Below are 22,322 nucleotides of genomic sequence, written 5' to 3'. Positions count from 1 at the left end.
GGCCATGGCAGCAGTGTCCTTGCCAGTCTCTTCCTGGGGCACAGTTCTGGCTGTGGTTCTGGCTGCTTAGCATGGGAGACAACAGCCACAGAGACGGGAGTGAAAAAAAGTAATGAAGAGGGACTAGCTGTACCAGTTATTCAACTTTATAATTATTAAATACATTGTACTTGAGTTAGAAAGTTTGTATAGTACTTGAAAATTGTAAAAAACTGGAGGAGCATGGAGAGACCATAAATCTCTTAGAAATGAAAACATTCCTATGTAGAACATTTGGTTTACTTTGGAACTTGCATTTGAATCCCTTCTCTTCGTAATCAGCAGGGCTTATGAACTGTTGGATTCCCACTCCCACCCACTGCCCATTATCTTTCTAGCTGAACACAATGTGTGACCAAGGGACTGGTCTGTTTTATTCCTTACACAAATAGAAACAGAGACACCTATTTAAAAAAATCCGTATTTATTGCATGAAGCAAATATTAACACTTTTTACCCGTTTCGCAGTATGACCTTTTCATGACTTAAATGACCTTTTTCTGAGTATCATCATAAACTAATGGCTGTCTACATACTCAACATGTCCAAATACTTATCTCATCAAACTAGACAGTAGGATGCTCTTAAAATTGATTCCTTAGTTCTTTCAGTATCAATCCTGCTATTTCCAAGCATTTTTTTTTTTGTTCCCAGCAACCAGATATTTCAGATATATTCTGATTCTCCCTGTCCCAAGATATGGACTCAGCTACTTCAAATAGAGCCAAGGTTCTTTTTAGTGGAGATCAGTATCAAAGGGCTTAAAAATTATATTTCTGAAGTTGCAAGTTTACACTCCTTTTTCAAATTTACATCCTGGTACTAGACTCTAATTTAATTACAGCATGTGATTTTATCAACTAATATTTTCCTTTGTATCTTTTAACTTTCTATAAACTTCACAGGGAAGTGTTTGGCCTGTTTTAATAGGTCCTTAATAATGTTAAATTTGGTGCTATCTATGGGTAGCTGGCAGGGTGTAGGAGTCATACAGCAGTTAAGTATTAAATGAATCCTATTTTTACATTAAAGGGACGTATGTGAAATGACACACCTGCATCTTGCTTTGGATGGCAGTTGTTGACTGCAGTCAATGTGAGCAAGGGTAGTCACTGGCCAGCTGCCCAGAAGCAGTGGTTAAGGTCTACAGAAGGTCTCTGTTCTCTTAACCCTCTACTCTTTCCTGTCCTAAGGCTAGAGTTTACTATCTCCTATATATAACTACTCTGAGTCCTTTGCTATTAGGTTTTGAGTTTAAACTCCAAGGGAAGATTTGAACAGGGCCTCCAAGTACCCTCCCAGTAATGTACACAACAGCTGCGCAGGCAGAGCTTAGGCAACACTATCTTGAAGGCTGTTCAGCAGTGTAAGGATGTTTGGCTGGCTTTGGACCAAGTGGCCATTCCTTGTTCATTCAGCTTTGGTAGAAACGTGTACCAAGCTTGATGCCCTATGGGCAGAGTCATGCACATGTGCCCACCATGTCTACCTAACCTCCCGGTTCCAGAATTGCACATCCAGAATGGAAAAGACTGGCTAGAGTGTGAAATACATACAGTGCCATCACACTCTTTACTAGTCTGGATGGACTGCTCTCCATTTTGTTTGGCAGTGCCCTCACTCCTCCCAAACAGCACCTACCAGACTTCCACTAACCATATGACAGGCATTTGTCTACTTTAATAGATGGGGAAACAGCACAGAGGATGAGTAATATGCCCGAAGTCCTAAGTTTGAATCTAGAAGCCAGCAAAACTTTCCCTTTAACTCTCTAGTCATTTATAAAAGTATGGTGTTTATAATCCATGGAGTACCTGTGAAGCAGAAATCTGGGTATTATAGTAACTGTCAGTAATTAGAGGGTTGTTTAATGATATCACAAAGCACAAAGTACACTATCCCCCAGAAATGGGAGGTACCCAGAAATTTTATGACATTAAATTATGATCAGGATAATTAGAGAAGTCTTAATTCAAACTGGCACAGATATACAATTTGCAGAAAAGATATTAATTCTTTAAACTTGATTAGATTAGAGAAGATATAACTAAAAAGAAAAATGGAGGTTGATATTGGTCAGAAAAAGAGGATAAGACAGACTAAGAGTTTTGTTAACTTGTTTGGCTGAAAGTTAAAGGAATTCTGAATTACTAGCCTGATTATGAACAGGAAGGTCCTGAACTGGTAAAACCTGAACGACTACTGAGGATGATACATGTATGTCTTTGATATGCTGAACTAGTCTTGTTTTTAACAAATCTGATCTTTAAAAAAATGGCCAAAGAGGTAAGGGTGAGGTCTTCTTTTTTAGCAGTTTTTCTTTTGGGTTGAGGCGCCATGCAACCAGACTTCTTTAAAAAAATGGCTCCCTTCCTGATTTAGGAGACTTCAGACTTCATTCCTCTCTGACCCAGCAGATCTTGCCATTTTCTCCCAGCTGTACAGTTCCACTGGCCACCAGCTGGAGGGCTGCAGGAAATATCTTATGTTCTGCTAATTTTACTCTTTCAGACAGAGTTGAAACCGTGTCATCCCTCTTCACAGGAACAGCTTCTTGTAAAATAATTTGTCCAGCATCCACATCTTCCTGGAAAAGGAAGAAAACATTTGAACATTACCTTCTGACCAGTACTGTTTACATCTAAGCACTCATGTTTTGGCAGAAAGAGACATACTCACAGATACAAAGTGCACAGTGCACCCAGTGACTGTGACACCAGCAGCCAGGGCCTGTTCATGGGCTTTTGAACCCTTAAAAGATGGAAGCAAGGATGGGTGGATGTTGAGCATTTTCCCTAGAAATAACAGAATGATAGTGGTCAGAATTTAAAAATCCTATGAATTCAGTCAAAGGAATGTATGTTTTCCTGTCTAGAATCAACAGTCAACAGGGGTAGGATTTCTCGGATGGGTATTGCTTTGTCAAAAAATGGAAATGAGGTAAAGGGAAATAAAGCTTCTCATCCAAGGAGGTCCTGGGGGCAGCAAGTTCTGTCTGGCCCAGCTGAAGACAGAGGGACTCTGAACAGGGGCCTGCAGTGACTGGAAACTGGATGGGAGGTGATCTAACCCAGATCATAGGGCTCCAGAAGAAAATTCAGTTTGTTGCTGGCACATATTATTAAAAAGGAACAGAAGGTTCTTGTGTAGTGTCTGTGTACTTGACTTCTAACCACTAAGTGGCATATCTAACAGCCAAATGCTAGTTTAGTTCTGTGGGACTTATGTCAGCAAAGGCATTGGCCTGTTTTATATTATGCCACAAGTATTCTAACTATACTCATTTAAGAAAACAAACTCCTTGGAGAAAACATGCACTTACTGCCCAAATATGTGTACATAAGAACAACAGGATGCAGTCAAAACTTTTGTGGGGAAAGGGCCATACAAAATATTATGTTTTCTAGCAATACCACCTTCCTTGTCATTTTCTGGCAATGGTCTACACTTCCTAAGGAGACAATGAACTCTTCCATTTTGGGCTACAAGGAATCACTTTCTCTTGTTTCTAAGGAAGTAGTTTCCTTTGAATATATCTGCTCAGAACATGAGATATTGTCTTTGTAGTAACATGAAACAAACTTAGGCTCTATTAGAAAAAGTGATTAATTATAGCAGGCCAAAGAAAACTGAGAGAGAAGGATAATAAAATCATGATTGTGCCACTTTTTGGGCTAAGGCAAAGGAAATTAAATTGCAACCTGTGTTACAATAAAACGTCACAGTAAATATTTCATGAGTGGGATTGTTTGGTAAGTTAACCACCCTGTTGTCCATTTTCAGTCAATTTCTCAATGTGGTGTCAAACAATTTTTGCTTACCATTCCATTTTCTCACAAAGGGGCCAGATAAAATTCTCATGAATCCTGCAAGACAGACTATGTCTGTGGAGAACTCTTCTAGGACTTGGTCAATGGCAGTGTCAAATTCTATACGACTTTTATATAACTTATGATTAATTACCTGTAAGAGAAAAATAAAGTGCAATTTTTCTCAACAAATTACCAAAATGATTAAAAACTCAACCTTTACCTAGACCATATTTCACTTCCTTCTGAAGACACACCAGGTATAAAGAATTAAGGAATGGACAGGGTAAAGTAGAAGGCAAGCAAGCCCAGGACCCACCCCAAATCCAGAAATCCAGAGAACAAGTGCCCTGCAGACCCAGGTTCTGGGGGGCCAATTATGAGCTGATGTGTAGCCTGCAGGAAAGCTCCTTTCCAAAGTTACTTACTCTGGTGGGAATCCCGGCTCTTTCTGCTCTACCTAAGCCAGCCACAGCAGCATTGTTAGAGACAACTACAACAATGTGTGCAGAGCTACTTGGTTCCCTAGTACTGTCAATGAGAGCTTGGAGGTTAGATCCTGAAAAAGAGAAAAACACAAGTAAGCTCACATTTCTTAAAAAGAGCTACACGACACTTTGAATAGGGACTAGTCAAGATTGCTGAATAAATAACTTAGAAAAGACTGCCAAAAATACATGAGGCTCTTAAATTCCCTTCTTCTTGGGAGCAGCTCTGCTTACTGAAGGAGATGCTGCCAAACCATCAATCTGCTTAACAAAGCCAGTGAGAACTTCAAATTTACTTGGATGACTTTTGGTTTTTTAACACCCCTTAAAGTAACCTCATTGATAGTAGGGGATTTAAAAATATAGAGAATCTAAGCTGAAAGCTTAAAGAGGGCAGCATGAGAGGTGAGATAGAAACCTCCTCCCAAAACCACATATAACGTGAAAATATAGCAAATACAACTAATTCTGAAAGAGCAACAGAAAAGAAGGCCGTGACAAGACTGCCTACATATGGGGAAAAGAGCAGACCTCACAGAAAAGGGTAAAGTACTAAAGCCATGATCCGGTGGGATCCAAGCTCTTCCACCATCACAGCTCACTGGTGGGAGGAACTGACGTGGAGTGGGAGGAGGAGAAGGTCTAGGACTGCTGAACACCAAGCGCTGGAGGTCTGCTCTGGGGGCACCAACCTACATTATATGGTGCTCTAGAGATTAGTGGGATTGGAAAGCTAAGACAGGCGGAATACTCGGAGAGACTGAGAATTCAGCTGCTTGTGGAGAATAGGTACCCACAACCAGCTGCTCTGGGACAAAAGAAAGGCAGGCACTCTGAGAGACTTCCCAACGGTGAGAGGGCTGCTAAAGGGGCAAGGAGTACACAGAGCTTGCTGCTCAAGAGAAAGGACAGGTGGACAAAATTGACTTGGTGAACTCAGCCCAGCCAATTGGGAATTCATGGGAGCTTCAGGTGCTCCACTCCCTGGCTGCAATGCAGCTCCAAGTCTCCTCACCATGATACACAGCCTGCCGCTCCTTCCTTCCGGCCAGCATTGGCTTACAAGCCTGATGCCCCTGTGATTGCGCCAGGCCAGCCACTGGGCAGCCCAGGCCATGGCAGCTACAAGGGCATAATGCAGGGGCTCATTCCTGTGTGCTTGGCCCACTGGCCCTGGCAGCAGAGGGAGGCATTGCAGCTGGGAAGCAGGAAAGAGCTTTTTCTTCAGGGCGGGCACCAATGCGGTTGCCTGTGACCCCTGCTGTTGCTCCCGGCCAACCAGGGCAATGGTGCCTGTGGTATCTAAAGGATCGTATCCAAAGGCTGCTCCCTGTGTGCTTGGCTCTCTGGCCCTGACAGTGGAGGTAAGCACTACAACTGGGAAGCAGGAAAGAGTACTTTCCTCCTGGCAGGCACAAGAGCTGCTTGCCTGTGACCCCCACCACTGCTCCAGGGGCTGAACAGTTCTAGAGAGTAGAGCTTCTGGACGCTAGAGGACGCCACCTACACCAAGTTATTTTGATAAATATGAAATGTCAAAAGAACCTAGTACAAACACAGATCCCACAAACACCAGAAAGAGGACCAAGTGAAACTGAACTCAACAATCCTCCTGAAAAAGATTTCAAAATAGAAATCATAAACATGCTCACAGAGCTACAGAAAAATATTCAAGACTTCAGGGAGGAACTCAAGAAAGAGACAGAAACTGAAAATACAGTATTCAAAGTCAAACATACAATGGAGGGATTTAAAAGCAGATTAGATAAAGTAGAGGAGTTGGTAAATTAAATAGAAATTAGAGAACATGAATACAAAGAAGCTGAGGCAGAGAGGAAAAAGGATCTCTAGAAATGAAAGAAAACTGTGTGACCAATCCAAATGGAACAATATTTGCATTATAGGGGTACCAGAAGAAGAAGAGAGAGGAAAGGGGATAGAAAGTGTCTTTGAGGAAAAAATTGTTGAAAACTTCCCCAATCAGGGGAAGGAAATAGTCTCTCAGGCCACGGAAGTGCACAGATCTCTCCCAATACAATGGACCCAAGGAAGACAACAAGAAGACATATAATAACTAAAATGGCAAAGATCAAGGAAAAAGACAAAGTATTAAAAGCAGCCAGAGAGAGAATAAAGATTATATACAAAGGGAAACCCATCAGGTTATCATCAGAATTCTAATCAGAAATCTTACAGGCCAGAAGGGAGTGGCATGATATATTTAATGCAATGAAACAGAAGGGCCACGAATCAAGAATACTCTATTCAGCAAGATTATCAATTACATTTTAAGGAGGGATTAAACAATTTCCAGATAAGCTAAAGTTGAGAGAATTCACCTCCCACAAACCATCTTTACAGTGTATTTTGGAGGGACTGCTCTAGATGGAAGTATTCCTGAGGCTAAGTAGCTTACACCAGAGAAAATAAAACCACAGTAAAGGTAGTAGAGCAATTAAATACTATGCAAATGAAAAATTAAATCAACTACCCCAGAGTCAGTCAAGGGATACACAAAGAGCACAGAACATGATACATAATATATAAAGAATGGAGGAAGAAGGAGAAAAAAAAAAAAAGAACCTTTAGACTGTGTTTGTAAGAGCATACTAAGTGAGTTAAGATAGTAAAGAAGCTACCCTTGAACCTTTGGTAACCACGATCTAAAGCCTGCAATGGCAGTAAGTACATTTCTATTGATAATCACTCTAAATATAAATGGTCTGAATGCACCAACAGACTAAAAGTGAAGGGATGGAAAAAGATATTTCATGCAACTAATAGGGAGAAAAAAGCTGGAGCTGCAGTACTTGAATCAGACAAAATAGACTTCAAAACAAAGAAAGTAACAGGAGACAAAGAGGGATATTACATAATGGTAAAGTGCTCAATCAAACAAGAGGATATAACCATTATAAATAACTATGTGCCCAACATAGGAGCACCAAAATATGTGAAACAAATACTAACAGAATTAAAGGGGGAAACAGAATGCAATGCATTTATTTTAGGAGACTTCAACACACTACTCACTCCAAAGGACAGACAATAAGTAAGGAGACAAAGCCACTGAACAAACCATTAGAACGACAGGATACTCCACCCAAAAGCAGAAGGATACACATTCTTCTCAAGTGCACATGGAACATTTTCAAGAATAGATCATATACTAGGCCACAAAAAGAGCCTCAGTAAATTCAGGATTGAAATTGTACCAACTGGCTTCTCAGACTACAAAGGTATGATATTAGAAATTGTGTAAAGAAAACAAAAAGGCTACAAACACATGGAGGCTTAACAACATGCTCCTAAATAATCAATGGATCAATGACCAAATAAAAACAGAGATCAAGCAATATATGGAGACAAATAAAAACAATAACTCAACTACCCAAAATCTGTGGGATGCAGTGAAGGCCGTGCTAAGAGGGAAGTATATTGCAATACAGGCTTACCTCAGGAAAGAAGAACAATTCCATATAAACAGTCCAAACTCATAATTAATAAAACTATAAAAAGAAGAACAAATGAGGCCCAAAATCAGTAGGAGAAAAGGACATAATAAAGATCAGAGCATAAATAAATAAACTCAAGAAGAATAATACAGTAGAAAGAATCAACAAAAGCAGGAGATGGTTCTTCGACAAAATTAACAAAATGGATAAATCCCTATCCAGACTTATGAAGAAAGTGTACAAAATGAGGTAGAGGGCAAGAACCTCAGCATCATAAAGGCCATATATAACAAACTCACAAAATTAACAAAATGGATAAATCCCTATCCAGACTTATGAAGAAAAAAAGAGAGTGTACACACATAAACAGAATCAGAAATGAGAAAGGAAAAAATCACTTCAGACACCACAGAAATACAAAGAATTATTAGAGAATACTATGAAAACCTATATGCTAACGAACTGGATAACCTAGAAGAAATGGACAACTTTCTAGAAAAATAAAACCTTCCAAGGCTGACCCAGGAAGAAGCAGAAGATCTGAACAGACCAATAACCATCAACAAAATTGAACTGGTAATCAATAAACTACTCAAGAACAAAACGCCTAGACCAGATGGCGTCACCACTGATTTTTATCAAACATTTAGTGAAGACCTAATACCCATCCTCCTTAAAGTTTTCCAAAAAGTAGAAGAGGAAGTAATACGCTGAAACTCATTCTATGAGTCCAGCATCATGCTAATACCAAAACCGGACAAAGATACCACAAAAAAGAAAATTACAGACCAATATCCCTGATGAACATAGATTCAAAAGTATTCAACAAAATATTAGCAAATCGGATTCAAAAATACATCAAAAAGATCATCCATCATGATCAAGTAGGATTCATGCCAGGGATGTAAGGATGGTACAATATTATAAAATCCATCAACATCATCCATCACATCAACAAAAAAGACAAAAAACACATGGCCATCTCCATAGATGCTGGAAAAGCTTTTGACAAAATTCAACATCCATTCATGATAAAAACTCTCAACAAAATGGGGCAGAGGGCAAGAACCTCAACATCATAAAGGCCATATATGACAAACCCACAGTCAACATCATACTTGACAGTGAAAAGCTGAAAGCTTTTCCTTTAAGATCAGGAAAAAGACAAGGATGCCCACTCTCCCCACTTTTATCCACTGGAGGTCTTAGCCATGGCAATCAGACAACACAAAGAAATAAAGGCATCTAGATTGGTAAGGAAGAAGTTAAACTGTCACTGTTTGCAGATGACATGATATTGTATATAAAAAACCCTAAAGAATCCATCCCCAAACTACTAGAACTAATAACTGAATTCAGCAAAGTTGCAGGATACAAAATTAATACACAGAAATCTGTTGCATTCCTGTATACTAATTATGAACTAGCAGAAAGAGAAATCAGGAAAACAATTCCATTCACAATCACATCAAAAAGAATAAAATATTTAGGAATAAACTTAACCAAGGAGATGAAAGACCTATACCCTGAAAACTATAAAACTCTCATGAGAGAAATTAAAGAAGATACCAATGAATGGAAACACGTCCTGTGCTCATGGATAGGAAGAATTAATAGTGTCAAAATGACCATCCTGCCTAAGGCAATCTACAGATTCAATGCAATCCATTGGAATTCTTATGAGGGAATTACACCCCCCAACTTCATGCTCTACTACAAAGCCACAGTAATCAAGAAAGATAATTTGGTACTGGCACAAGAACAGACCAATAGATCAATGGAACAGAATAGCGAGCCCAGATATAAACCCAAGCATATATGGTTAGTTAATATATATTTATGCTTAATATACGATAAAGGTGCCATGGATATACAATTGAGAAAATGACAGCCTGTTTGACAACTGGTGTTGGCAAAACTGGACAGCTACATGTAAGAGAATGAAACTGGATCATTGTCTAACTCCATTCACAAAAGTAAACTTGAAATGAATCAAAGACCTGAATGTAAGTCATGAAACCATAAAACTCTTAGAACAAAACATAGGCAAAAATCTCTTAAATATAAACATCAGCAACTTTTTCCTGAACACATCTCCTTGGGTAAGGGAAACAAAAGCAAAAATGAACAAATGGGACTACCTCAAGCTAAAAAGCTTCTGTACAGTAGAGGACACCATCAGGTGAACAAAAAGGTATCTTACAGTATGGGAGAATATATTTGTAAATGATATATCCAACAAGGGGTTAACATCCAAAATATATAAAGAACTCACACAGCTTAATACCCATAAAGCAAATAACTTGATTAAAAAATGGGTGGAGGATCTTAACAGACAATTCTCCAAAGAAGAAATTCAGATGGTCAACAGGCACACGAAAAGATGCTCCACATTGCTAATTATCAGGGAAATGCAAATTAAAAACAATGAGATATCACCTCACGCCAGTAAGGATGGCCAGCAACAAAAAAACTAAGAATAACAAATGCTGGTGAGAATGTGGAGAAAGGTGAGCCCTGCTTCACTGCTGGTGGGAATATAAATTAGTTCAACCATTGTGGAAAGCAATAGAGAGGTTCCTCAAAAAACTAAAAATAGAAATACCATTTGACCCAGGAATTCCACTCCTAGGAATTTACTAAAAGAAAACAAGATCCTTGATTCTAAAAGACATATGCACCCCTATGTTTATCACAGCACTATTTACCATAGCCAAGATATTGAAGCAACCTAAGTGTCCATCAGTAGATGAATGGATAAAGAAGAGGTGGTACATATGCAGAATGATTATTCAGCCATAAAAAGAAAACAAATCCTACAATTTGTAACAATATGGAAGGAGCTGGAGGGTATTATGCTCCCTCCATAAGTAAGCCAGGTGGAGAAAAACACGTACCAAATGATTTCCCTCATTTGTGGAATATAACAATGAAGCAAAACTGAAGGAACAAAACAGAAGCAGACTCAGAGACTCCAAGAAGGGACTAGCAGTTACCAAAGGGGAGGGAGGGAGAAGGGGACTGAGGGGTATTATGATTGGCACAGATGGTGTGGGGGGGATCATGGGGAAGACACTGTAGCACAGAGAAGACAAGTAGTCACTCTGTGGCATCTTACTACGCTGATGGACAGTGACTGAAATGGGGTGTGGAGGGCACTTGATAATATGGGTGACTGTAGCAACCACTGTTTTTCATGTGAAACCTTTATTAGAATGTATATCAGTGATACCTTAATAAAAAAAAAGTAAAAAAAATTCCCTTCTTTGAAAATGGATTAGTAGTTTATGAAAATATAGCTAATCCTGGTTCTAGGCTATGTAATGCAAAAAATATCTTAATGATGTAGCATAGCAATAGAAACTGTATAACATGATTTAAAACTGATGAGAAAAAAGCTGCCTAATTAAGTAAGAAAAATCAACCCTCTCAAGAATAAAACATTATGGCCTTTCTAATAGTTTCTTTGCTTTAACATCAACTTGCACCTAAAGCATACTGAAACCTTAAAATGGACTTGTAACACAATTACACTTACAGGAATGTATTCTAAAAAAAAATCAGATATGCATTTAAGGCACATTGCATACTTTAAGAATGTTCACAACAATGTTACTTAACAATAGTGGAAAAAAAATTCTACATTCATCTGAGAGAACGTGATGCTCTTATTACTTTATCTCTCTATCTACATGAGTCAAATATAAATTTTATGTCCTTATTAATATTAACAATGAAAAAAACCCTCAAGTGTTGTTAAGACTTCTCCATTACAAAGCTTTGATTCCAAAGAAGATGGGTTTTCCATTTTTTCCTCTCCTAGTTTCTCCTTCTTCAACTGCCTGCCTGACACCCTCTACTTTTCCTTTAGGAATTGTTTCAAATGCCTGAGAAACATGGAAAGGCTGAGGATGCAGAAAGACAACACTCCTTGATGATCCTCTGCCTCACCCTGCTGAGAGTATTCCCATAATCTGAAGGAGACTTCTAAAAGAGGGGAAAAGGGTGAAAGTGAAGGGCCATTTCTGCAACTCTACAGTAAAGAGGCCACATCTCACCTGTTCCAGATATTAAGACAGCCACTCTTGCCCTTTTTGGTTGGACAAATGAATGATTTTTCAGGATGCCATTCTCCAAAGCTGATCCATTTATTTGCATGGTGTCAATCAGATGCTTGACTCTCACACGAGGAAAACCTCCATTTGAAACATACCCAATAAATAAGAAAAACTGTGAATTAACAGTAATAATGGAAAGAAATGTTATTTTATGAAAACTTTAGAATACTGTATATTATTCTGAAAATAAGATATGCAAGGACTAAAATGAGTAACAGGTCTGTATTACTTAACATTACTCATCCAAAAACAAAAAAACTTCCTGAAGGCGAACATAATTACCTACCTCAGATAAAAGCTACAGCACATCATTGTATCTAAACAAAGAATGGAGGATATATTACTGCTTGTCAGTGTTCTGTCCCCACCCCTCCAAATCTTCCATTCATGGGAGTGCTATGACCTCCTGGCCTCAAGAGTAGGCATGTCACCCAAGTGAGGCCATTCAAAGATTTAATATAGGATGTTCAGACACAGAGGGACTTTTGTTTTCTTATTGCAATGTGAGCTGAAGGATGTAGGCTCAAGACATCTTTCTGGTATTTGGAGAATCTGCCTGAAAATTAAAACTGCACAAGGGAGGAATCAAAGGCAAATAAATACAGACAAAATCCACAAGCCTTGACGTCTGTTAGCTAATCTGTGTGGGTTTTCCGTTACTCTGTCAGTTTCTAGTATTTCTCATGGAGTCCTGATTCACACAGCACTTGCTAAGGTGCTCACTCACTCCTCCTTGAATTGAGCTGAAGCACATATCACAGACTGAGATGTCTTGTGTGTAGGAAGATTACATGGGGAAGTGGTTGCAGGGAACCAGAGTGAGGATCTGGGAAGAGTAATATAGAGGAGCCAAAGTAAGAGTGAGATCAAATTGGTCACCACTGTGGGCAACAGGGGCTTGATCCTTCTGGGACTCTCAAAGGAGACATGTAGACTGTGCCTCAGAACCGCTCCCTACTTCTGTCCCTAAAGTGGGCATTTACTCACTAGCTCTTATCCCATTGGTCAAGGGTTGTCCTGTGGGGTGTAGTTGTGCATGTGACTTCTACACAGAGGTGTCAGAACTCTGAGGCAGAAATGAATAGATAGTTGCTGTTACTGATGTGGGAGTGGTCATGTTACAGCTGTGTAAAGATAGTTGCCATAGTAATGGCTGGAATAAAAGGTGGGCAGGGAGCGTTTGAGACACAATTATTATATTTAAGATTATATACCTAAGAGCAACTAAATAAGGAGCAATTACCTTCAGGACATGCAACCACCCTGCCAATCACCCAGGCTTCTTCCTTGTGCTGCTGAATGTCCCTCAGAATCTGCTCTGTCAGATCCTTTGATACCACGAGGGCAGCCCCAATGCCACAGTTAAATGTTCTGGCCATCTCTTCTTCAGAGAGATGTCCTTCCTGCTGTAACCACGAGAAGATCCTGGGGATTCTCCAGGTCTGGGCATCTGAAAACAGGTAAAGGTGTTTAACTATTGTCTTACACAGGCACAAAGCTACAGAAATAACAAGTACTGCTATTTTATATCAGGCAAAACTATATAATGGCTTTTTGTAAGTTTTTTTTGGATCCATTTATTTTTTAGACATTAAAATATGTTTTTACATACTTGGCCAGCATTCACAATTGAGTGAGGTTTTGTACTGCATTAACTAACTAGATTCTTAAAAATCTCTAATGGATTAAATGTGCTAATAGCTGAATTCCAGTAAAGGCTGGCATACTACCCTTTCGTGAGTGTTTACCTGGGTCTTAGTGATGAAAATGTACCCTAAGTATGATGTAAACCTATGTGGCTTATATATAGATTTGGAAGAAATGCATACACTTATTAAAAAGTCATGGTATACAGAAAGTTTAAGATCAATATCCTGTCTCTCTGCATTTATCTTAAAATTTAGACTTAGGTCTGTTTTAAGAATATATCCTCTATTATCACAATACAATTAAAATTTCTAATAAAAAAATACACATATACACATAAAGGCCTATATATATATATATATATATATATATGTATGTATATACATATATTTATACACACACAAAATTCTTGAATAATAAAAGAATTTGGATAGGCCTTTTTAATCTACAGTTAAGGGATATGACTTACAAAAACATAATTATTTATTTATAATGCTCTTTTGAAAGGAAAGTCACAGTGAACTAAGGTTGACTATCAGTTCCCCTTATTTATTTGGTATATCTGCAGTATAATGTTTTTTAATGCTCTGGAGTTGATACAATTTTTAAAAGGCATCACATGTCTATGAATCTTCTCCCCTATGAGATTTAATCCCATTTCTACTAGCTGGGAATGTCTATTCTTAAGAGCTGGGCACAAAAGATTTAGTTACCATGATATGCTTACTATTCTGTCAATAGTCAAAAGTCACCAGCAATGTGAAACCAAATGGCAGTATATCCATAAAAAAAGGACTACTTAAAATGCTAAAAAATGATATTATGACAGGTAAATGTGAATTAAAAGGCAGGGTAAACAGCAGATTGCTAAACTATGAGCTTATTTTAGCACAAAGATTTACGAAGTATTTATTTATGGAAAAAAAACTGACAAAGAGTGTAGTTTCTACAAATGATCAAGTATGTCATGAGTAATATAACAAGTTGTGGAAATGTAATGCTGAAAATTCCTTACTTAAATGTGTTGTCAAAGTATGATTCTTGGAAGAAATCTCAGAGGCTGATGCAAGGGACTGAATTGTGTTTTCACTGGGAAAGATATTTGTGTAACTCAAAACACGATGGCTTTTATGACTATGACTATATCAACTCTCAATTTTCTGATGTGGGGACCATTATGTTATTTTTAACCAGTGGTGTGTGCTACAGACAGCATGGAAGGCCATGAAAAACCATTTAAAAATTGGCGAGGATGGAAGTATTTACAGAAATTGTCAAATGCACCCAGCAGCCTGCCTTTTCCCTATTCATCAGTAGGCCACTATTTTTAACCATTTGAAGAGGGTAGTGAAAACTTCCTTAAGGTTTTATGTTCACTGGAAAGCATTTATATTGCAGGAATATGTTAAACCATTAATTTAATCGTTTGCTGTGCCCTGTGCCCTTCAACTCCGTGCTATGCTAATGAAGGGATTCCTGTCTAGCCATCTCCTCTGCTTCCCTGGCTAGGCTGAGCTCCCGTTTAAGCGCTCTCCCAGTGTACCCTTCCTGTTTCCTCACTTCTGCACAACCTCTCTGACTTCTCAGATTCTCTCCTTCACATACTCTCTGACTCCAGGGTTAGCTCTGTAAATCTACTCAACTGCATCCCTAGCTGCTTCCGCTGACTGATTCTGCCACCTGCCAAGCCCAAATGCATCAACCAAATCAATCTATTTTTTGGCTCCTGTCTCAAGGCTACACACGCTCTTAGTTTGGGTGAAAAATTACTTACCAGCTTCAATTTCACCATCAGTGCTGTTTGCTATCTCACTCTCATCCTGACCTGGATTGCTTCATTATTTATCCCTCTCCTCAAACCCCTGCTCCACGTTTGCTCATCTCATAAGCCCTTCTTATGTCACTAGGAAAAGGTATTATTTTGTGTTAACTCCTTCAGTTTCTACTCCCTCAAGCTAATATATATTTGTTGACTATGAGAGCTGGAACAGTTTCTCTGTCTCTTTATCCTACAAAAATAGGGAGGGGAAATCCCTGTCCCTCACTTTGCCATGAGCATAGGTGTATTCCAAGCCTTCCTTTTTACCACTAAGTTTACTGAAACAGCAATCTGCACTCACTGCCTCCTATCTCTGCCACCCATCCCAGCCAATTATCTGGTGGGTGGCATCTAACTTCACCATGCTGCTTTTTGAGTTACCTCTGAAATATCCAGACCAATTTCTGGTCCTTATCCTAGATTTCTGTGCCGCACCCGGCCCTGCTGACCGGCGGCATGTTCAAATCCTTCCTAGGAGTTGACGGTACTTTTGTATGGTTTACTCCCTGCTTCTGATTGTTCTTTTTCAGTAATTCTACCTCTGCCAACCTTTAAGGGACAGAACACTAAGGAACAACCTTTCGGTCTCTTCTGCTGTCTTGGCCATAATTATTATTACCTGCATACCAGCACCAAACTTCTGCTTAGAGACACCTTGCAATAAACACACTGAAGATTTAAAACATTATATTTCCACTTCCTGCTCCAAATCTACTCTCTTTCTGTGTTACGGATGTTACTGTCTACTCACCTGCTTAAACAGAACTTGTGACTTTGTCCTTCTAAGCACAAAATAATTCTCAAATCTGCCTCCCTTGTCTATGCCTTGGTTTGGGTCCTCCCTATGTCCTGTAGGGACCATTTAAATGCTGCCACTTCCCCTCCTGGAAGGTTCCTGGGTCCGTCTTGATACAGCTTGCAGTGACCAACCCCCTTGGAGGATCTGCTTATAGCACTTCATTTAAGTCACATGAGATAATTTTATGCCACATAAACACGGCTAATAAAAACTAAAAGGAAAAAAAAAGGAAGCCAAGGCAAATAAAGTAAAAAAAGGTAGAAAAGAGTCAGCCCTAATTTTTTGCCCAAAAACCCAATTAAGAATTTTCCACTTATAATCATATGTGCACTACTTACCACAGAATTTCCTCTCATGATATATTCTCCTAACAGTTTTCAAAGCAAAAGTTCCTTTCAGCAATCTTACCTAAATCCACCCCAAGTTTCTGAGGAAGGACTCTGGGGATGTTTTCTAGCAATCCTCCACCAGTAATATGGGCAAAGGCCTTGACGTGCCCTGAACGTAGGACAGGTAACAGTGAATGGCTGTAAATTCTGGTTGGAGTAAGAAGTATGTCCCCTGTATGTTGGAGACAGAAGACACAAATTTAGCCTACAAATATAAATCCAGAGCATGTATAAAAAACAATTCTGAAATAGACTATGACTGTGACCCTGCACAGACACACCAGTTCTACAATAATGTCCAAGTCACAATATCCCAGGGCAATGTAATTTATTCCATTCTAAGTTCAAGTAAAGAAAGACTAGCCCCACTAATTGGTTGCTCAGACATTTCCAAGCAAGTGAGTTTAAACCTGAGTGTGTTACCTAAGGTCTGGTCACCACAGCCATCTGGTGCTGGAGAGGAGTACTGGAGGGAAGATTTTGCAATAATTTTCCTCACAAGGCTAAACCCATTGCTGTGTAGACCAGATGAAGCCACTCCAATAATAACATCCCCTTCGGTGATTCTTTCCAAGTGAGGGAGTTTTTGATCCCGTTCCATGGCACCCACAGCAAAACCAGCTAGGTCATACTCTCCAGGGGGATACATGTCAGGCATTTCTGCTGTTTCACCTCCTGGAAGAAAAATAAATAAGAGCAAAGAAATCACAAAATGTTTATAAAACTTGTATAAGAAGTAAGGACACCAGCTACTCTTTAATAAGAACAATTAAACATGTGGCAATATCCTGCAGACACTCAAGTGACATGTACTCTATTAGTTGCTCAACAGAACTTCTAACCAAGCATCTCGGGGGAAGGAGCACTAATTCTCACCAAGGGTGAGTGTAGCCGCCAAACATTACTTTCATGAGATGAACACTCAGTTGGATATGTCATTTCTATAGCTAGTTTCCTTTTAGCAATGCTTTCACCTACACTTGATCTTTACACTTGCACTTATGTTCCAGATGATGGTACAGGTTTAGAGAAGTGATTTAATCAGGCCTAACACCAAATGCCTGGCCTAAAAAGTACACTATAATTCACTTCACAATCATATCATGTAAAGACAGGGCCTAGGTAGGCAGATTCCAAATTAGAAACTTTTCAAAAAGATGGATGAAAAGGCAATTTTGGCTTTTGGCAGATTTTTCCATAGAAAGAATAATATTAGAGGTACTTTTTTTGTTCATTGGTCAACCTACAAATTCACTTTGCTCAAAATTCTCATATATATTTAAGCAATATTTCTATGAACCTTGGGTACCCTTTATTCTTATTGTCACTTCTGTGAGAAAATGAGGCCTAAGATTCAGAATGCCAAAAACCCATCTGCCTCTGTTGTAGGGCCAGTAGGGAGGAAATAACCCCTACCCTGTCTGTCCAGGAGGCCTTTGAGAAAGAGAGTACTAGAAATATCGACCGAAGATCAGGGAGAAGGATAAGGCCTGGCATATAAGTCTGGGGAAGAGCGGTAGAGGGTACCAGGGTCTAACTTTTCTTCAGGTTGTGTTATCTTTATTTGCCTCATCTAGTGATATAGTTTCTTTGTTAGCTATATTGGTATTGATCATGTTTACACACCAGGCTAAAATACAGGAAGAGGAAGGATGCATGGTTCAAAAGGATGATCTTACCAAGAAGAGCACATCCAGCTTTTCCACAAGCTTTAGCGATTCCAGTGACAACAGTTTCAGTTGTATTGAGGTCAAGTTTTCCACAGGAAAAGTAATCAAGGAAGAAGAGGGGTTCTGCTCCTTGTGCCAGAATATCATTTACACACATTGCAACCAAATCTTGACCAATGGTATCATGCTTGTTGCACTGCTGGGCAATCTATGGAAATACAAGATGCATGTCCACATAATAGAATAAGCTCCAAATTATAATTGCCCATTTCTCAATGGAGGCTCACAAATATTATTGACTTTTGGCTAGCTGCTCTGAACACCTAAAGACAAAAGAACACTTAATGCTGATAAGCTATGTGGTTCAAAAGGATCCCCTTTTATGCATTAAAATCACCCCTCCATCCAGATATACCAATAATAGTGTTGTCAGAAACATTTAGATTTATTAGCCATACTATATGGTTATATGGTATGGTTTAGTACATATATGTCAAGAGGGGAAAAGTGCGTATATTTTATACACAGTAAATTCTTATGTTTCACAAAAGGCCTTTATTCACATAGGTGTCTGATTACCTTCAGTTTAGTTCCAACACCATCTGTTCCACAGGCCAGAAGAGGATCTTTGAAACCAGCTGCTCTCAGATCAAAAAGACCAGCAAAACCTCCAAGATCAACATCACAGCCTGTTGGAGAGGAATTAATTACTTGCTGCATTTCAATAGATTAGTTAAACATGAATATAAACCTATTCTTCCTAAGACTGGCTAAAACAAGAGATGCCTTTCCTGAGAATGGGAGAGGGTATTATATGCTAAAAGAATCAATCAAGGAAGTAATTAAGTATTAAAGGGCAGACAAATCTTTTTGTATTTAATGTCATGGAAAAGAAATGCTTTTCTCAATATTAGAAATAAGAAAATACAAAGACTATGAGTTTGGCTTAACCTGGCATTAACTTGGAACATTTTCCTCAGGAAACTACAAAGCCCAAATCAATTCACAATGTTTGCCAAAGCTAATGAACTAGCAAAGTACAGGAATCTGATTTACCTGGTCTGGAGGTGGCTTTTGCTGAAGGCTTAATTTTTTGGACAAGCATATCTCCAGCTGCAATGTCTACCCCAGATTCCTTGTAAGTCAGGCCCCTAAAGAATTAACACAAAAATAAAAACGAAGATATTACCTAAAAGCCAGGAAAAATCATTTTTATCTTAAGCAGAAGATATCCCTATTGATTCCTGTCTGCCCTAATGTGCTGGGCCCCAACCATAAATTTTCATTTACTGGTCTACAGCAGGCCCTAGGAATTAAAATGCATTTAAATAATCTCTCCAGTTGATTTCATTGTATCATTACTATTGAGAACTACATCTCTAAATAAACTCTTTCTTTCAGAAGTACAAAAGGAGCCAAATATACCAATACTTTCCCACAACCTGTCTCTGTTCAATTTTAGTATGGGAAGGAAAGCAGTGCCAAAACTGAGTCAAAAGAAAAGAAAATCAGGATAATTAGAACTCTACAAAAAATTGCCTAAATAATGAAGCTGAGATCTTATTGCAATGAAAGAATTGCATGTGATTCCTTAAAGCTCAAGACAAGTAAGAAACGAGATTTAAAAAAAACTATGGGAAAAACCAAACCAAATAATGGTATTCAGTGTATTATTTCCTTCCATAGAGGGTCAACACATTGGAGCAGTGAATGGTACTGTGATTTCAATAGTCTTGCCTTACAAAAACAAGAACTTTGGCTTAGATGAATACATGAATATGTGTAGTTTTATTAGAAACAAGGTGCCAGGGTTCAAATAGAGTTGAGAGCTTTGTCAGTTAACTCCAATGAAGTCAGCAGTCCAGGGTCATGCTCAGAAAGGAAACAAAGTTCTACTGGTTAAAAAAACCCTTTTGTCAGGTAGCAGCTGTCATTTTCTTCATCTTTAAAGAACTAGACTAGTATGAAGATTGCATCCCCTTTAACAGGTCATTTCAGTGGAATCTATTATTTTACAGTGAAAAATAAAATTTTAGCATGGCATTTTAATGTTCTTAGTTCTAAAAAAATTCTAGTATTAGTTTAAAAAATTTGCTTATCAGTAACAGTATAGATTGAATTAAGTTGCTAAAAATTTCTCATTTTGTCCTAAAACATATATATTTCTCATAGATGAAATCAACAATAGTAACTGTGATATAGTTAAGAAATCAAAACACCCACATTTCCAATGAATAGTTTATTGATTTTATAAAGGAATAGTTGTACATGCCAATTAACCAATCAATAAGTGGTTAAAAATACACTTCAGTAATAGGTATAAATAGTGAAAAAATGAGACAGCCAAAATTTTACAGTATATCAAACTAAGTTAGTTGCAAAGTAGATGACCAATATTATCATCTTGAATTCTTTGACAAGACCAGAACTTAAAGATATAAATACAACAGTATTTAAACATATAACTCAAGCAAAATTATTTCCCCACCTTTATTTAATAATTGACAATTATATATATTTAAAGTATACAATGTGAAAAATTCCCTAACATCTCTGATTTCATTATATTTTTTAAACATTAGGAAATACCATGAAGTCTGTTCCATTTAATTTGAATGTTGTTATGAGTAGTTTTGATTCTAACTAAATGCAAATCAAAATCAGATCAGTCCCATAGACAGAAAAGAATACAGAGTGAGAGTATAGTACTAATGAAATTTTCTACATAGCCATTTATGTCAGTTCTGAAGCTGTGCTATAATCCCTCAGTAAGAGATTTACCTGGGCTGTTGGAAGAGAGCTATGGCACGATAGCCAATGTCCTTCCTGTAAATGGCTCCCTCAAACTTTATAGCAGCTAGTCCTTTCTTGGCTTCTTCAAGGGCTGAGATGAGACTTTCCCGGATGGCTGTTACTGTAAGGACTCTACCTCCATTAGTCACCACTTTGCCATCTTTTAGGGTAGTGCCTGCTTGGAACACCTCTAGTCCTAAAGCTTGAGCCTCAGGAAACCCTGTGAGAGAGTACATTTGACCTATTATTTGCAGTAACAATATTCTACACTCGCAGTTTATAATTTCCAAAAGTTTTGAAAATCTTTATTTCACTGAAGTGAATTTCCCAAGAATCCTACCAGTAAGAACTAATGCAATATACTAGTCAATAGACCCTTTCTTTTAAGAACAGTTTGTTCTGCTCTAGGGTGACAAAAGAGTTCCTAAAACCTTGTGTTATCATAAATCTCATATAAGAACTATTGTTTCAATGAGAGAGGGGGAAAAAAAAGCTCTGGCCTGAAAAGTTTGAGACTTTGAGACTTAAAGGCACAAAGGTACTTTCTCCTGACAAAACGTCAAAAACTAAAAAGATAAAATCTGAACATCAATTAATAAGTCCTGCATTTGATCACATTATATTTAAGAATAAAGGAATTTTTTTTATCATAGCCATTCAAGTAAAGTTGCTTGCTTTCTTTTTTAAATAACCAATAGGATCACTGCAATGCAAACTGATTCTTACTCTTTACCCTAATTAACAGTTGTAAAATTCTAAGACAAGCTTGATTTAAATTAGGTTTTGCACTCAGTCTAAAATTCCTGGTTTCATTTTCTTCTGAACTATCTTTAAGCTCTCATATACAATTTTACTCTTCAAATATTAGTAGACTATTATTTTCTAAATTCTAAAATGACTAGCATAGACAGTTTATACAAAGATAAATTCTTAGTTAAAAAGAAAGAAATTCTTATATCCCGTTTTTCTTTTTTGGTCTCCATTACTCTTTTAGCATCATATTTGGTAGTTTGTTAAGACGTGTCTTCTCTAAGTGTTTTTATAACAGGGGTATTCTGTCATTCAGATACTGGAATACTGTTGGTGTTGGGAAAACCCAGTATTGCAGTGTCAGAAATGACTACTACACCTGTCGCCTCTACTTAGGGAAATTTCACCAACACAAGGGATCTTGATTCTAGCCCTTTTCTCTGTTCATTTTAAAAGGCAATCAATTCCTAACTGCCCAGTGGCCATGTGTGGGATTCATAGGGCAATGGATTGGTTTTCTGGGCAAGACAGTAACAGGGTGTTTGA

At 38.2% G+C, this 22,322-nt stretch overlaps 1 protein-coding gene across 9 annotated transcripts in view; it reads right to left on the bottom strand.

Annotated features, from left to right (window-relative positions):
• Positions 1-446: 446 nt before the first annotated feature.
• Positions 447-22,322, bottom strand: part of GART (phosphoribosylglycinamide formyltransferase, phosphoribosylglycinamide synthetase, phosphoribosylaminoimidazole synthetase) — a 36,063-nt gene continuing 14,187 nt past the window's right edge. For 6 of the 9 annotated variants that reach the window (XM_017659848.3, XM_017659849.3, XM_017659847.3 and 3 more), the window contains exons 11-22: positions 21,015-21,246; positions 19,290-19,384; positions 18,813-18,922; positions 18,243-18,441; positions 16,987-17,238; positions 16,583-16,735; positions 13,153-13,359; positions 11,850-11,987; positions 4,277-4,407; positions 3,861-4,002; positions 2,719-2,834; positions 447-2,626 (exon numbers count right to left, since the gene is read on the bottom strand). In XM_017659848.3, the coding sequence (XP_017515337.2) occupies positions 2,435-2,626; positions 2,719-2,834; positions 3,861-4,002; positions 4,277-4,407; positions 11,850-11,987; positions 13,153-13,359; positions 16,583-16,735; positions 16,987-17,238; positions 18,243-18,441; positions 18,813-18,922; positions 19,290-19,384; positions 21,015-21,246 (1,967 nt within the window). In that variant the 3' untranslated portion in view covers positions 447-2,434. Of the gene's footprint in view, positions 2,627-2,718; positions 2,835-3,860; positions 4,003-4,272; positions 4,408-11,849; positions 11,988-12,195; positions 12,227-13,152; positions 13,360-16,582; positions 16,736-16,986; positions 17,239-18,242; positions 18,442-18,812; positions 18,923-19,289; positions 19,385-21,014; positions 21,247-22,322 lie in introns of those variants that run through there. The other 3 variants (XR_005060337.2, XR_005060336.2, XM_037014682.2) reach the window with 3 other exon arrangements.

This window comes from Manis javanica, chromosome 3 (genome assembly GCF_040802235.1).
Source record: "Manis javanica isolate MJ-LG chromosome 3, MJ_LKY, whole genome shotgun sequence".
In the NCBI taxonomy this organism is placed as follows: Eukaryota; Metazoa; Chordata; class Mammalia; order Pholidota; family Manidae; genus Manis; species Manis javanica.
Note: the sequence above shows the minus strand (reverse complement) of the source record. Positions and strands in the feature narration are given on the sequence as shown.